The 16,725-nt window shown below is 25.1% G+C and overlaps 1 protein-coding gene across 4 annotated transcripts in view; it reads right to left on the reverse strand.

The window, feature by feature from the left end:
• Positions 1-16,725, reverse strand: part of LOC117178897 (focal adhesion kinase 1) — a 102,142-nt gene that overhangs the window by 1,575 nt on the left and 83,842 nt on the right. For all 4 annotated transcript variants that reach the window (XM_033370428.1, XM_033370427.1, XM_033370430.1 and 1 more), the window contains exons 20-22: positions 14,210-14,309; positions 13,889-14,120; positions 10,214-10,505 (exon numbers count right to left, since the gene is read on the reverse strand). In XM_033370428.1, coding sequence (XP_033226319.1) covers positions 10,214-10,505; positions 13,889-14,120; positions 14,210-14,309 — 624 coding nt within the window. The remainder of the gene's footprint in view (positions 1-10,213; positions 10,506-13,888; positions 14,121-14,209; positions 14,310-16,725) is intronic.

Consider the following 16,725-nt stretch of genomic DNA (forward strand, 5'->3'; position numbering starts at 1 on the left):
CCCCCCCTCATTTCCCTTAATTTCTTCCACCTTCCTACCAGTCACTTCCCTCCATTGCCCCTGCCTACACTTCCTATAGTTTCCCTCCCTTCCTCTTCCCTTACTTCCCCTACATGGAAAAAAGTATGACGAACAGACGGATGGACGGACACCCAACGCGACGGTTGAATCTCGCGCTTCGTGCTCGGATATTTATTCTTTGCATTTGGAATGCTTAAAAAAAACTTTATCAAAAAGATCTCTTTTAGATGGCAGTATTTATATGCGTCTTCATATTCTGAATTGACTACTTAATTAAATATAGTCAAAGATTAAGTTTCTCAAAGCTCTGTAGGCTTTGAGGTACACATTCTCATCGTGACACTCGCGCTGCGCGCTCGATTCCTGACAGACATTTGTAAACAGGTTTTGTTGGATTTTTTTCTCGTAACTTTCGTCGTTTTTCCACACATTTATTTATTTTTTATTTTCAATGTTGTTTTTTCACGAATAAAACAAAAAGTACGCGTCGTATCAAGAAGTGATTCTTAACGAAATTGTAGATCTTTCTTGGTATAAACATTTTTGTTAATTCATCTTTTTTCATATCCTACATAGTTTGTCCACAAAAGGGAATTTTTTATTTTCCATTATTTTTTGTGGAATCAAAATTTGAATTTTCGATTTTTGAAGGAAATCCAAAAATTGGTTATGATAATCTTGTAGGGATTTCAAAAAGAAATGTATTTCTTTTCTTGACTTTTTTTCATATCGTGCGTTTTTCGGCTTCAAATTTTGATTTTCGGTTAATTAAAAAAATTTTGAAAACGCTGTAACTCTGAGAATTTTCTTTTTATCGAAAAAAGTCATTACGATAAATTGTTTGTTCTTTTCAATACTATAAATATCCGTACATAGAATTTTCAAATTAATAAAAAAGTGGTCTCAAAAATTTTCAAAATGCGCTCACTTTTTGAATTATTGTCAGAAATGGCTGGTTAACGAACTTGTCCTTTCTTTTAGGACCTAGAAAAAGTGTGCCAAAGATAGATTTGATTCGTTCATTTTTTCGAGAGTTATCGTGTTTACGGACGGATAGACAGACAGACGCCATCGTGAAAACCTGATTGTACGATTCAGGGGGTCTCAAAACGTGGAGATCCGTTGAAAAAGTGTGATGTCAAATTTCCGACAATTCTAATACTTTCTCAATCATAAATGATGAGAATGTTAAAACAACAAACTAAAGCATTCGAAGTGTAAATCTTGAATTTTTAACTTTTAAAATTGAAGTTTCAATTTTTTTAAATTCAAAAATTTTCTATTGAATTGTTCAATAATTTACACGCATAAACTGGAAGGTACTAACACTTTTCAATTGAATTATTTCAAGCTTAATGAATTTCAACTGCAAAATTCAGAATTTTTTACATTCATAAATTTAGAGTTCAAAGATTTAGATTAAGTTCTAAAAATGTAAATCCAGGTTAACATTTTCAATACTCTTAATTAAAGAATAAATCAATGAACTTTAAAAATTGCCAAAATTATATTATTCAGTTATTTTAGGGCATTAAATATTTTTAAATTTACATTTTCTTCGACTTAAAAGTTCTTAAATTAGAATTTAATTTCTTTTTATTTTAAACAGTTTAAGCATCCTTGAAAAACTTTAAAATTGTATTTCAAAATCTTGAGAAATCTAGAAGTAGTTAAATTTTTTTTTCAAAACTCCTCAATAAATTTAAAAATTAATTGAATTTGTACTACAAATTTTAAAAAATCCTGTGAATTTAAAAGTATGTCCTTAAAATTTGGATTTCTAAATAACAATTGAACACTTATTATTTTTAGAAACAATTAGAGTAATTTTAAGAGATATTTGGAAGTTTCAAAAAGATTAAAAATTAATTTAGAACTTGAAATGATTGCAAATAATTTTAACGAAGTGTATTTACCGAAAAAATTTGGTTATTCGTTACGAAAATTCGGTGCAAATACAACCTTATTTAAAACAAAATGTACATTTTTGCAGTTTACAACAAATTTAGAGACTTTTTAAGAATTGTGAAAGGCTCCAAGCGAATAAAAACATTTTCTTAAAATTTCTAGGAAAATAAAAAATGATTCTTCATTTTTAAGATTTTCTAAAAATTGTAGGAAAAATTTTATTCTGTCTAAAATATGTTTAGAAGTTCTGAAAATGTTGTTCAAAAACTTCGTTTAAATTTCTTGATGTCATTTAAAGTTTTTAATTAATTTTGAATCTTTTCAAAACTTCTAAATATCTCTTAAAATTACTCAAATTTTTCTGAAAATAATACGTGTTCAATTATTATTTATATATCAAAATTCAACAATTTCGCTTGCAAATTAAACATTTTATTAAGTAGAATAATAAAAATTGTAACGTTAAAATTTTAAAAGCTTTTCGAAATTTTAACAATTCAAAGGTTTCTATGTCAAACATTTAAGTTTCAAATTGTTTACTTTTAAATATTTGGCTTCAATTTATTCGTCTTGAATTATAAGTCAAATATTGCTGAATATTAAATAATTATCCCTTTTCTTAATCGAATTTTTAAAATTAAATGGGTTAAAAATGGAATAATTCAGGCTGAAATAATATTTTTAATTGAATAAAAACCTTTAATTACGAATTAATTACGAATCTGGAAATTCTTTAACTTTCAACGGATTTAGAATCGTTTTATCAAATCGATTACTTTACAGTTTTTAATACTTAAAGTACCGACCCATTAAAAAATATTTATTTATATTTACAGTTGATAAAATAAAACAGTTTTTAATCAAAAATTTGCAGCTTTAAACGTTTTTAATTTTTAATTTCTTAAGTCTTCAAGACTGCACATTCAAATTCTTTAAATTAAAAATATAAGCTTAAAAATAAACATCTAAAATAGAGAATTTTAAAGGTAAAAGATTTTCGAATTACGCATTATAAATAGAATGATCTCATAATTTAAAAAGATATCAATTCAACTAATTATTTTAAAAATTGTTGAAATCGAACTTGGACAAATTTTTATTTTGAAAATTTGTAAAATTCCCGGTCAAGAAATAAATTCACTATCACTCCCGGTTTTTCCCAGTCTCAGAAAATTCCTGGTCATTTCCCGGTTAAGAAAGAAAAAAAATCCACTGATTTCCATAAAACTGGAATTAATTTAGAGGAATTTAACATAAAAGAGAAGAATTCGATGAAATTGATAAAAATAAAAGGTGAGTTAAGAAAAAATCAAATGAATTTAAAACAATGTGAAAATATGAGAAAAAAAAACTTCATTGAATTTAGTAACTTCGAAATAAGCTTAGACAAATTCAAGGGAATTCAAAGAATTTGACGAAATGTCTAAAAATTCAAAGTAAAGTTAATAAATTTCAGGATCAATTAAATAAAAACTTTTTACCATTTAAAAAAATTCACTGAATTAAGTAGAATTGAGTGAATTTAGAAGGATTACAGTAGTTTAAAAAATCAGAAGAACTCCAAAAAATTTAAAAGAATTCGGGGTGAATTTCAAAAAATTCAAATCTCTTTAAATCTTTGACACCCTGCTAATTTATAACACAAGATGTGAGTAATGACTGCAAAGAGATTCAAGTTAAATTCAAAATAATTAAAAAATTGAAGAATCGAAAAAAATTTGATTACAATAAATTTAGAGTGAATTTAGAACAATTTAAAAGAAATGAGAAGAATTAAATACAAATTCATAAAAATTCCAGATGAATTTAAAAAGTAATCAAGTGAATTGAAAACAATTTAAAAATATGGAAAAATTAATTTAATTGGGTAGACTTGAGTGAATATATAAGAATTCAAAAGAATTTAGAAGGATTTAGGACAAATTAATCAGAATTCAGGGTGAATTCCAAATAAATTGCAAGAAATATTTTTAAATAATTTCAAATCTTCGATACCCTACGAAATCCCTCAGGTGTTGTAAAAAATTCTTTAAAATCCATTACAATATTTAAACCCCTTAAAATGATTAAAACCCCTTTGGAAATCTCTTGAAAATGTTTAAACTTTTCGAAAATGCCGTGAAATCTGTTAAAATACCCTAAAATATTATAGTTTTTGAAAGCCTTCAAACTAATCAAATAATTACAACATTTCTGGGAATCTTAAAATTTCTTAAAATATTTCGAATCCATTGATATCTTTGACAATCTTTTAACAAGCCCTCAAGTATTTAAAATTCTGATAATTTCCGTTAAATTGCTAAAATCAATAAAAAATTTATTTGCAATCTTTTAAAATAGTCTAAATTATTTAAAATCCTTCAAAGTAATTAAAAATTTTTTAAAGCTCTTGAAAATGTCAAGGAATTTGAAAAAAATACGATAAAATATTTCTAAATAAATTTATATTTTTTACAAAAATTGATTCCCTTCATTTGCCCTTTCCTCATTTTCCCTACTTTCCTTCCCCTATTTTTCCCCTAATTTTTTTCAAAATATTCTCTGCAATCCTATGCAATCATTCGCAATGCAAGGCAAACTTTTACAATACCTTGTAATCCTCCCTTACGAAAAAATATTAAAAGAAAAGCAGTATAGGTCTTTTTCTATAAATTTGCTATAATGAATTTCTTATAATTTTTTTCCATACTTGAAAAATAATGATCGAAAATCATTATAACAAAATAAAATGATAAATAAAGAATGTTAAAATATTGAAAAATTAGATGCAAAAATAGAGAAAGTATAAATGAATGATCTATTTTCTTTATCTCAGATTTCCAAACATTTCCAAGGCTTTTAAAAGGTTTTTCTGGGTTTTCCAATCATTTCCGTCAATGTTTAAGGATACTAGAAATTTCTGAGGATTTAAGGAATTCCAAAGAATTATTACAACATTAAAAAATTTAAGAGATTAAAAAATATTTCCTGGATATAAAGGAATTTAGAAATATTCCGAGGAAATTTAGAGGATTATAAAAATTTCTAAACATTTCCGAGAGTTTCAAAGGAATACAACAGATTTCAAGAGATTTAAAAAATTTAAAGGAATTTCAAAGACTTTTTTTAGGATTTCCAATAATTCAAAAATATTTCTACAGAACTTGCTAAAATAAATAAAATAACATTTGAAGGATTTTTAGCAATTTCAAGGGATTTACAAATATTTCAAGGAATTGAAAGAGTAAAGGATTTCAAAAATTTATAGAGATTTAAGCGTTTTTTTTAGAAAACTCTTTACAATGCTTTTAATTTAATTTGAATTGCAGCGAATTTCCGTGGATTTTAAGCGATTTCGTCAGACTTTATCAAAATTTCACGCGAATTATAATATTTCCAAATATTTTACAAGGTTTTAAGGATTTTAAACGGATTTGATGGGATTTCTAAATATTTAAACTAATTTAACAAATTTTAATCGGTTTCCAAAAGATTAAAAACCTTTACCTAAGGATTTCAATACATTACTGAACATTTAAAAGGATTTTACAGGATTTTTACGTTTTCCAAAGAGGATAAGGGATTTCCAGTGAACTTTGGAAAATAGATAAAATTAAATTAAATACCAAAAATTTCAAGCTATTTTAACGTATTTCAAGGAACTTCACAAGATTCAAGGATTTTATTAAATCTTCAAGCACTTCAAGGGTTTTTAAAGATTTTTTGGTAATTAAACGATTTTTTTAGGTAAATTAAACGAATAAGTTTAATTTAAATTGAAATCCAGACCAGTAATATGGTTAATACTATTTTAAATTTATTTTTACGTACGATTTTCAAATGTTTCAAGAAATTTCTAGAGAACTTTGAAAAATAAATGAAAATTCATTGAATTTCAAGGGAGACTTAGCGATTCTGCCGATTGCAAGGGATTTTAAAGATATTTCAAGGAATTTCAAATGATTTAACGGATTTTATTAAATCATCCAAATTCCGATTAATTACCCCTCGGGAATTACTTTTTTCAAAAAAAAAAAAAAAAACGATTTAGTGAATTTTCTACCAAAAAAGTCGAATTTTCAATTAAAAAAGATAACATTTCAATGGAAAAATTCAAGTTTCAGTTTTAAAAAATTAATTTTTAACGAAAAAAAACAACAATCTTCCACAAAATATGGAGTTAAATTTGTAACATGAGTCTTCAACCAAAACAGTTCAATTTTCAACATAAATGAGAAACAAAGTTTAATTTTCAACCAGGAAGATTAATTTTTTCTTCAAAAATATGAATTTTCAATAAAATAGATGAATTTTTAACCAAAAAGATGAATTTTCAATCAAAAAGATGAATTTTTAACAAAACAAAAAAAAGAAACAAAGTTCAATTTTCAACCAGGAAGATTATTTATTTGTTTAAAGCGGAATTTTCATTAAAATAAATGAATTTTTAACCAAAAAGGTGAATTTTAACAAAACAAAAAAAAGAAACAAACTTCAATTTTCAACCAGGAAGATTAATTTTTGTTCTTCAAAAAGACGAATTTTCAATAAAACAGATGAATTTTCAACCAAAAAGATGAGTTTTTAACCAAAAAGGTTAATTTTCTACTAAAAAAAGTCGAATTTTCAAATAAAAAAAAAAAAGATAAAATTTCAACGAAAAATTCAAGAATCGGTTAAAAAAATTAATTTTTAACGAAAAAAACAAAAATCTTCCACAAAATATGGAGTTAAATTTGTAACAGGAGTCTTCAACCAAAACAGTCGAATTTTCAACAAAAAATATAAACAAATTTCAAAGTTCATTTTCCAAAAAGACGAATTTTGAAAAAAAATGAATTTTCAAAAAAAAGATGAATGTTCAACTAAAATTATGAATATTTTTGTCTACTGATCTAAAATCAATGTTTTTTGGAATATTGATTTTTTTTATAAATTGTGAAAAAATTTGTAAAAAATTAACATAAAATTATTTGATATTTTTTAGATGTAATGATTTCGACCAGCTGACAAAAAACTTCGAAGCAGCACACACAAAACAATTAACATCAAAATATTTAATACATTTTACCTAACCAAAACCATAAAATGAAAAAAATGGAATCGTTGAATTTAAAAAAGATGAATTTTCAAATTAAAGAAATTAAATGATCAATTTGTAACTGGAATAATTGATTTTTGACCAAAAAGATGAATTTTCAACAAAGAAGACTAATGTTTACGAAAGAATACAAATTTTATAGAAAATACATGAATTTCAAATTAAAAACATAAATTTTCAACCAACAATTGAATAGTTAACTCTTAGGTTGAAAATTGACGTTTAAAGAAAGAGATGAATTTTCAACTAAGATTATAAATCTTCAACTGGAATTGTTGAATTTGAAACAAAAACATGAATTTTCAAATGAAATACTGAGTTTCAAAGAAGTATAATCATTCAATTTTCACCAAAAAGATTAATTTTTATACCAGAAAATTAATTTCTACCGAAAAATCAAAATTTTCAACTAAAAAAATATGCTTTTTCAACGAAATATTGAATAATTATATTTTCAGTAAAATAAAATTAATTTTCAGCCAACGAAAAAATGAGTTTTCAACAAAACAGCTCATTTTCCAACCAAGGAGATAAATAAAAACTTTTTGTTCGTTTGAAATTCATCTATTCCAGATGATGATACATAATTTTAGTTAAAAATTCATTACTGTTTTTGAAAATTCAACTTTGTTGTTAAAAAAATTCATATATATGATGTTGATTTTCGAATCAATTTTAAAAGAGCATGAAATTCCTCAATAGAATAAAATAATTTTTTTTAATAAAAGTAAACTCTCTGCCAATAATAAATAATTAATTTAAAAAATACAGTATAGAAAAAATTGGCACCATTTTTTGAAAATAAAAAGTCAGAAATCAAAAAATGCAATTTCTGTATGTTTTCTTCTTATTTTTCTAAAAATTCGAGCAAAATGTGCAATATTTTAAGTTGTGGAAGTTTCACTTATTTAACAAAACCTTATGAAAAAATCGTTTGTCCTGTCTTAGAAAACTTATCAAATATTTCGGAAATATCGGACACACTGTTGTCGAAAACCTTTAGATGCTGTTTTTTTCTTATTTATTATTTTATTTATATATTATTTGTTTATTAAATTTAATTTAATATTGGGAAATAATTCTGTTCTTAACATTTTGCTACCACACTATAATTTGGAAACTTTTTCACAATTTTAAGGAGATGAAAAAAATAAAATTATTCATTTTATTTCAAAATGCGTCGAAATAGAATCTGGAAGATTTTTTGACAATTTTTTTAATTTTTCGAAAATACTTTTAATTTTGAGCAGAATTCAAGAAATTTTAAACAAAATGTCGATTTTTGAAGATTTCGAAAAAAAGAAACTCTTTAAATTTGTTTGAATGTTTTAGGAGAAATTTTTTTTTTTAATACAATTTTATTATGAAAAATAAATTTTTAATAGAAAATTCAAAAAAGCCTTCAAAACATTTTAAGAAACACACAATCTTTTTTCGACGGTTTTAAAGCAAAATTTTCAAAATTCATTTAAAACTTGAAATTATCTAAAAAATCTAAAACTAAGTGTATATTTATGAAAATTAATTTATTTTTAATTTGGCAGGATTTTAAAGAAATTTCGAGACTACAATTTTTTAAACCCTATTTTTTTATGTTTTACAAGTTTTTAAAAGATTCAAAAATAATTTAAATCTTGAGAAGATTTCAAGAAATTTAAAAGAATATGTAGATTTTTAACATTTTTACAAATTTTAAAATGTTGCAAAAGTAATAAAAGAAATTTTTTTTAATTCCTGGGAAATTTAAAACTGATTTTTATTTTGAATATTTAATTTCAAGAGAATATTTAAAAAGACTTTTAAAATTGTCAAAACAGAATCTAGAAGGTTTGAAGGCAATTTTTTTGATGTAGCAGTTTTAATAAAAATTTTGAGAAAATTCGAACAATTTAAAGCGATGTTTAGTTGATTCGAAAGTTTTATAAATGCTTGAAAAATATTTTAAAACTTGAAAAGATTTTCAATTATTTAATGCAAAATGTAATTTTTTTTGAAGATTTTGAAAAACTTTTCTTAAGATTTCTGGGTAAATTTTTAATGACTGGCGGTTTTTTAATTTTAAAAGACTTCCAAATGTTATGAATCATTGGAAAATTAATCAAATGTTTTTTTAAATTTCTTTGAAACAGACTCGAATTTTTACTGAAAATTGGTAAAATCCTGTAAAATAAAAAAATTATACTTTTTTGATATATATGTATGAAATTTTTATAATTTTTCTTACATTCTCGGAGGAATCTTGGCGAAATTATATTTAAGTAATCCTAAAAATAAATGAACAAATATACTCTAAAAGGAAATAGTTATTCGAAATTTTTATTTTATATTCAAAATTATTCTTCCCCTCAAAGTATAAATGTACGGTTTCGCTGAAAGTTAATCTTTTTCGGTGAAAAATCCAACTATTAAAAATTAATTTTTTGTTGTTGACATTTTTTTTGAGTGGATGAATTCAACAATGATTGTGTTTGAAATTAAAATCTTTTTGGTTGGAATATCAATTATATATTAAATTTACCGTTGAGAATTCATCTTCTCTGGTTGAAAATTAAATTTATATTTCTATAATCTTGAAAATAAATAAACAATTATTCGAAATTATTCTTTTGTCTGCCTGAAATGGTATTTTTTTATTTTGCGTACTTGAATTGATATATTTCTCAACAAAAACATGTTTTCGTTTTCCTAAATACATTGGAGAAATAACTTCCTCGATTTTACAGAAATAAAATAATAAACAACCATTAATAAGAATAAAATTCCACAAATCTAAAATAAAAATATACAGTCAAATCGAGAAAATTTGTAAATTGTGAGAAACAAAGGAAAATTAGGAAAAAATATAGGACTAGTTTAAAAAATATTTATTTAACATAATTATCCGCTAAGAGACAAATCAAAATTTTTAAAGTAAGTCGAAAAAAACAACGTATTTCTTTAATTTCGTCGAAGGGTATACAAAATAGAAACTTAAAACTTAAACGATACTTTAAAATGAAATGAGAAATTTCATATGTATATTTACAGCTTAAACCAAAGCAAATTCACAGAATCACAGATGGTTGAACCAATCAGGTTTTCGACAACAATACTTTCGATATTTCGAAATATTTCGCTACATCAATCAGTTTTTTTTTTTTTTCATAAAATTGGGTAGAATACATCAGCAGTTTCTTGTTTTAATTGAAAAGATGAAAGTTCTACCTGCAGTGAACGATCAACAGACTGTCCCATCCTGTGTAAAAGGTCTCCACTCTGACTTTGCCTGAAGGCAGGACCTTGTCTTTCACTAGACTGACTTCTTCTCAGAAGATGTTCTCCGGATTGACTCGAGCGAATTCTATTTTCAGGAGTTGAACCTCGAGTGACCAAGGAATCGTTTTGCTTATGGCAAATTTGATTGTTCACATACGGATATCGCATTCGAATTGAATCAATCACGTCCAAAAGATTCTTCGCGTCCATTGCCAGAACATGAGCGGCTGACAACATTCCTCTAAAAAGAAAAGAAGGGGGAAAAAATAAAGGAGAATTAAGTAGTTGCAACAAATTTCATTACTTCTATTAATACGTAAAAAATGAATTCTACTTTCCACTAAGGGAAAATTTAAGTTTGTTTAAATAATTATTAACAAACGTTTCTTATTTTTCTATCAATCAGTGACTGGCAATTTTTTTATTTTGAAAATTTTTTTAACATTTAATGAATAATTCAAGTCAGTTTAAAATTTTTTTTAGTTATTTAAGAAATTTTTAAGAGTTTTCAGAGATTTCCGAAAATTGATTAAATACTTTTTAATTTCTTCCAAGCTGTAATAGGAATAAATAAGAGGAATAATAGGAATAAAACTTGAAAAGGGTGAATATTTCCATGTTGAAAAAAGTATCTCTAGGTGTGTAACACCTTTGCATCTTTTTTTGATTTCTTTCATTTCTATGTATAAGTGTATATATTCCTTTTCTTTTGAGAATTTCAAGGTATTCTTTTGAATTTCTTGGAATGTTTTGAACCTTTTTGAAGTCCTTTTGAATTCTTTCGACAAAATAATGCTAAAAATTTAGAAAAATTCAAAGAATTCAGGGATTTCAGAGTATTTAAAGATTGTAGGGAATTCGAAAATTTTAAGTTATTCAGTAAATTCGGAATATTCAAGGATTTTAGAAAAACTCAATGAAATTAAAGAAATTAAGAAATGCTCAGTATTTAAGAAATTCAAAGAATTCTGAAAATTTAAGTAAATCTAAGAATTCTAGATATTTGAGAATTTAAGGAATTCTGAGAACTGAAGGTTCATAGGGAAAACAAAAATTTTTAGGGATTTAATATTTAAGAAATTTCAAGAATTTACCATTTTCTAGGAATTCGGGGAATTCAGAGTTTTTTGAAGTGTTCAAGGATTTTTAGGAATTCGAGGAATTCCGAAAATTGTAGGAATTTAGAAATGTTCAGAATTTCAGCGAAATCAAAATAGTATTATAGTATACAATATATTATTTCAGAAATTCAGAGAATTCTGAATATTTAAGGATTTCAAAAATTTACCATATTCAAGGAATTCAGGGAATACAGACATCTTTTAATATTTAAAAGATTTTTAGGAATTTCAAAATTTTCCGAATTTCAGAGAATTCTGAAAGTTCAAGGAATTCGGAGATTTTGAAGAGTTATAAGCAATTTTTAAATTCAAAGAATTTTAAGAATTCAAGAAATATGAGAATTGAAGGAATTTTGAGAACTGAAGGGTTTAAGAAAATTAAAAAAAAAAAAATTGAGGGATTGTAAAGAATTTTTAGGATTTCAGAGATTTAGAGGAATCTCAAATATTCAAGGAATTTTCATAATTTTAGCGAATTCCAAAAATTCAAGAAATTCAGAGATTTTGAAGAATTCTAAAAATTTAAGAAATTCTAAGAATGCTGAGAATTCAAGAAATCTGAGAACTTAAGGAATTTTCTAGAACTGAAGGATTGATGGGAATTCAACAAATTTAAGTGATTTCGCAGCATTTTCGGGATTTCAAAGATTTTGAGGAATTCGAAAAATTCCGAATATTTAAAGAATTCAAAAATTTTCAGATGTTCAGCGAAATCCAAATATTCAAGAAATCATGAGGGATTTTCGTAATGCAGAATAATAAAAGAATTCTGAGTATTCAAGAAATTCTAAAAATAAAAAATCTGAGAATTCAACTAATTCTAAGAATTCAAGAAATTCTAAGAATTCTGAGAATTCAAAAACTTTTGAGAATTCAAGGAATTCTGAGAACTGAAGCATTTTCAGAAATTCGAGAATTCCAAATATTTAAGGATTTCGAAAATTTACCATATTCAAGGAATACAGGCAATGCAGAAATTTTTCAGGATTTTAAAGATTTGCAGGAATTTCAAAGTGTTCAGAATTTCAGCGAATTCCGAAAATTCAAGGAGTTCTGAGATTTTTAATAATTCTAAAAATTGAAGAAATTCAATGAACTCTGAGAATTCAAGAAATCTGAGAATTGAAGAAATTTAGAGTACTAAAGGATTTAAGGAAATTCAAAAAAAATAAGGGAGAGAGATTTTGAGGAATTCTAAAAATTTAAGAAATTCTAAGAATTCTGACAATTCTGACAATTCAAGAAATCTGAGAATTTGAGCAATTTTGAGAACTGAAGGATTTACAGGAATTTAACAAATTTAAGGGATTTTAGAGCATTTTCAGGATTTCAGAGATTTTGAGGAATTCGAGGAATTCCGAATATTCAAGAAATCATAAGGGATTTTCGTAATGCAGAATATTAAAGGAATGCTGAGTATTCAAGAAATTCTAAGAATTCAAAAAATTCCGAGGATTCAAGAAATTCTATGGTTTGAAAAAATTCGGAAAATTCAAAAACTTTTGCGAATTTACGGAATTCTAAAAATTCAATAAATCCGATAATATAAGGAATCTGAGAACTGAAGCATTTTTGGAAATTCAGAGAACTCTGAATATTTAAGGAATTTCAGGAAATTACAACATTCAACGAATTCAGAAATTATTTTAGGAATTCTAAAATTTTCAGAATTTTAGCGAATTCCGTATATTCAAGGAATTCGTCATATTCACAGAATTCAAGCCATTCAAAATATTTTTAAAAAATTAGGGCATTCAGCGAATTACAGAGCATTTATGGGATTGGGGAAATGAAAGGAGTCTAAGGAATTCGAAGAATTCAGAAAGTTCAGGGAATTCAAGGATTGTTAGAAAATCAGAATATTCAAGGAATTCGGAGGAACCAACGAAGACAGAAAATTTAAGAAATACAATGAATTCAAGTAATTCAGAGTATTTCAGGAATTCATAATATTCCAGGATTTCTGAGGACTGATCGATTTTTGGGAATGCAACAAATATCAAGAATTTCAGAGCAATTACGAAATTCCAGAAATTAAGAATATTCAAGGATTTCTGAAGTTTCAAGAAATGCAAAGAATTTCGAATATTTCAGGAATTTACAATATGCAAGGAATTCCTGGAATTTAGAGAATTCAATAATTTCATGGAATTCAGCGATCTGTAGAAATTCAGATAATTCAACAATTTCATAATATTCAAAGAATTCAAGACATTCAGAATATTCCAAAAATGTTATGAATTCCGAAAATTTCAGGTAATTGATGGAATTCAGAGAATTCAAATATTTGGGAAAATTTAAAGTCTCTCAGAGCATTTATGGAATTCCGGAAAATTGATCGAATTCAAGGAGTTAAGAGAATTCAGAAAATGGAAGGTTTTTCTGAAGAATAAAAAAGATTTAAAAGAATACAGAGAATTCAAAGAACTTATATAAATTTAAAAAAAAAATGCCAGTCCACTCCGGGAGAGGTTTTTTTTTTAACACGGAGGTATCGACTTACTTTCGATATTCAGCGTCAAGAGTAGTCGCACTGTAATTTTGCGCGAGCCTCATTGCTGAAACAAGTTCAGCCATGTCCTTGCTAAGAACTTTGTGGGCCATTTCAACTTCCCGATGAGCAGAAGCTGGAAGAATTTCGACTAGAGTGTCCACAGATGAAAGCAGGGCTCTTAATTCGACGCCCACTCTTCGAACTAGTTCTAAATATTGGTCCGCTTTGCTTTGTTGTACTCCTAAAATTAGGGGAAAATTGTAAAAGCATTATTATATATCAAGATTATTTAGGACAAATTTTATTGAGTAAGTTTTTTCCTGAAATTACCTTGAGATAAAGACATCACAGCTCTTACGACACTTGTTGTACAATCGTAAACTTTATCGTTCGTTCTATCAAGATCTGCTGTCGGAGTCGGTTCCATTTTCTATAAAAAAAAAGAATTTTTTTTTACTAAGAAAACTATTTCTTTTTTAAGAGTAGTGAACCTATTTTGAAAATTTCATGTTTATAAATGAAGAATCTTCAAAGATCCTCTTGAGGGTGGCCGAAAAAATCTTGTAACATTTTCAACTACAAATTTTTAATTAACGGAAAGCAGAGGACATTTTTATTTCAACACAAAAAGATTAATTTTCTACTATAGAAGTAGAATTTTTTATCCAAAAGGATGAATTTTCAACAAAAAAAAAGTTCAGTTTTCGAATAAAAAAGATGACTTTTGAGTAAAATAGTTGAAATTATAAGCCAATAATTAAATTTTCAACAAAATAGTTTAATTATTAACCAAATGCAAGAATTTTCAAACCAAAGTTGAAATTTCAACACAAAAAAAATGAATTTTTGGACCAAATAGATGACAGTTCGACAAAAAAAATTGAACTCTTGACCAAAAAAATGAATTTTCAATCAAATAGTTGAATTTTCAATCAGAGTTCAATTTTTAAGAACATAAATTTTCAACAACAGTTGATTTTTAACCAAATAATTCAATCTTGATTTTTGAATTTGACCAAAAAGACGAATCTTCAACTGAGAAAGATAAATCGTTAATTAAAAATGGAAATGTTGAAGTTTCTGCAAAAAAAATCAGAAAAAAGAAAACAATTTCCAACAAAGATATTAAATTTTCAACTAGAGTGATGAAGTTTTCAATGAAAAAGACACGTTACAATAAAATAAATATTTTTTAGCCAAGAAAGAAACAAAATTTTACTCTTAAATTAAAAAAGTTAATTTCGAACTGATGAGTTGTACTAACCAAAAAAGAGACACTTCAAACCAAAAATATTAGTTTTGTACCAAACATGACAAATTTTCAATTAAGAAAGATCAATTTCTATCCAAAGAGATGAACCTTTTACAAACAAAGCGGTACAACTTTTACACAAGTAGTTTATTTTTTAATTAAAAAATATCAATTTTCAACGAAATAGTTTAACTTTAAACCAAAGAGGTAAAATTTCAACAAAATCATTAAATTTTATACAAAAAGGTCGACCTTTTAACTGAATTTTCAACTAAAAATTTTAAAAATTTACTAGTTAATATTTTATCCAAAAAATAAATCTTTACTGAAAGAGGTAAATTTTAGAATCAAAAAGAAAAATTTTGAATATAATACATGAATTTTCAAACAAATAGTTGAATTTTCAGCTACAAAATATAAATTTTCAGTCATAAAAAATCATTTTCAAAAAAAAGGATTATACAAAAAAATGTCAAATTTTCAACAAAAAAGATGAATTTTCAATTAAAATTATAAATTAAAAAAAAAATCAAGAAATAGAGATTTTTCAGTCAATAAAGAAGAAAAGTTAATCGAAATTGTTAAATTTTCAAGCAAAAAGACGAATTTACTGTAAAAAATGTATAATTTTGAACATGAAAAAATTTTATTTTGAACATGAAAGAAGAGAATTTTGGACCGGAAAGTTGTATTTTTAACCAAAAAAGAAAAAATTACAAACCAAGAATACTAGTTTTCTACCAAAAAGACGAATTTTCTGGTAAGAAATATTAATTTAAAAATTTATATTTTCACTGAACAAATTTAAAAAAAATCAGACAGAGAGATGAATCTTAAAAAAAAAGATTTTTAACAGAATAGTTCACAACAAAAAAATCATTTTCACCTAAATAGTTGAATTTTTATCGAGAAAAATGGCATTTTACTAAAACAGATGAATTATTAAACCTAAAAGACGAATTTTAAAAAATTTAGTTAAATTTTCAAAAATATAGTTAAGGTTTTAACCCAAAAAGACGAATTTTCAACAATATAGTTGAATTTCAACTAAAATGCTGAATCTTCAGCAACACATTTTTTTAAATTAGGATTTAAAAAATGTTACGATTTATTGTCATTCAGACATATGCATCTTGAGCCAAAATGATAAATTTTCAATAAAAATAAAATAAATTTTTTAATTAAACAAAAAAAGGCAATTGTTAACAAAACAATTTATTTTTTAACCAAAGAAGATTAATTTTCAACCAAACAGTTACATTTTGACTCAAAAAAAGATGGAATTTCTACCAAAACCGATGATATATAAATATAATATAAATTAAACTATTGGGAAGAATAAACTGAAAAACATATAAATGCAAGGCAAATAAATTCCCGAAAAGAATTTTTACAATTTTTTTATGATAAAACTTCATTTTCAACATTCCCTAATTTTCCCTGACCATTTAACATTTTTTTATAAACGGAATAAAACAATTTTAAATTAAAAATTAACAAAATTTCATATTTATTAGCCTTGACAGTTATTCAAAGAAAAAACTCTAAATCCCCTGGCTTTTGGAAGCTCTTTTAAAAATCCCTGTCTTTTTTC

Source organism: Belonocnema kinseyi, chromosome 8 (genome assembly GCF_010883055.1).
Source record: "Belonocnema kinseyi isolate 2016_QV_RU_SX_M_011 chromosome 8, B_treatae_v1, whole genome shotgun sequence".
Classification (NCBI taxonomy): Eukaryota; Metazoa; Arthropoda; class Insecta; order Hymenoptera; family Cynipidae; genus Belonocnema; species Belonocnema kinseyi.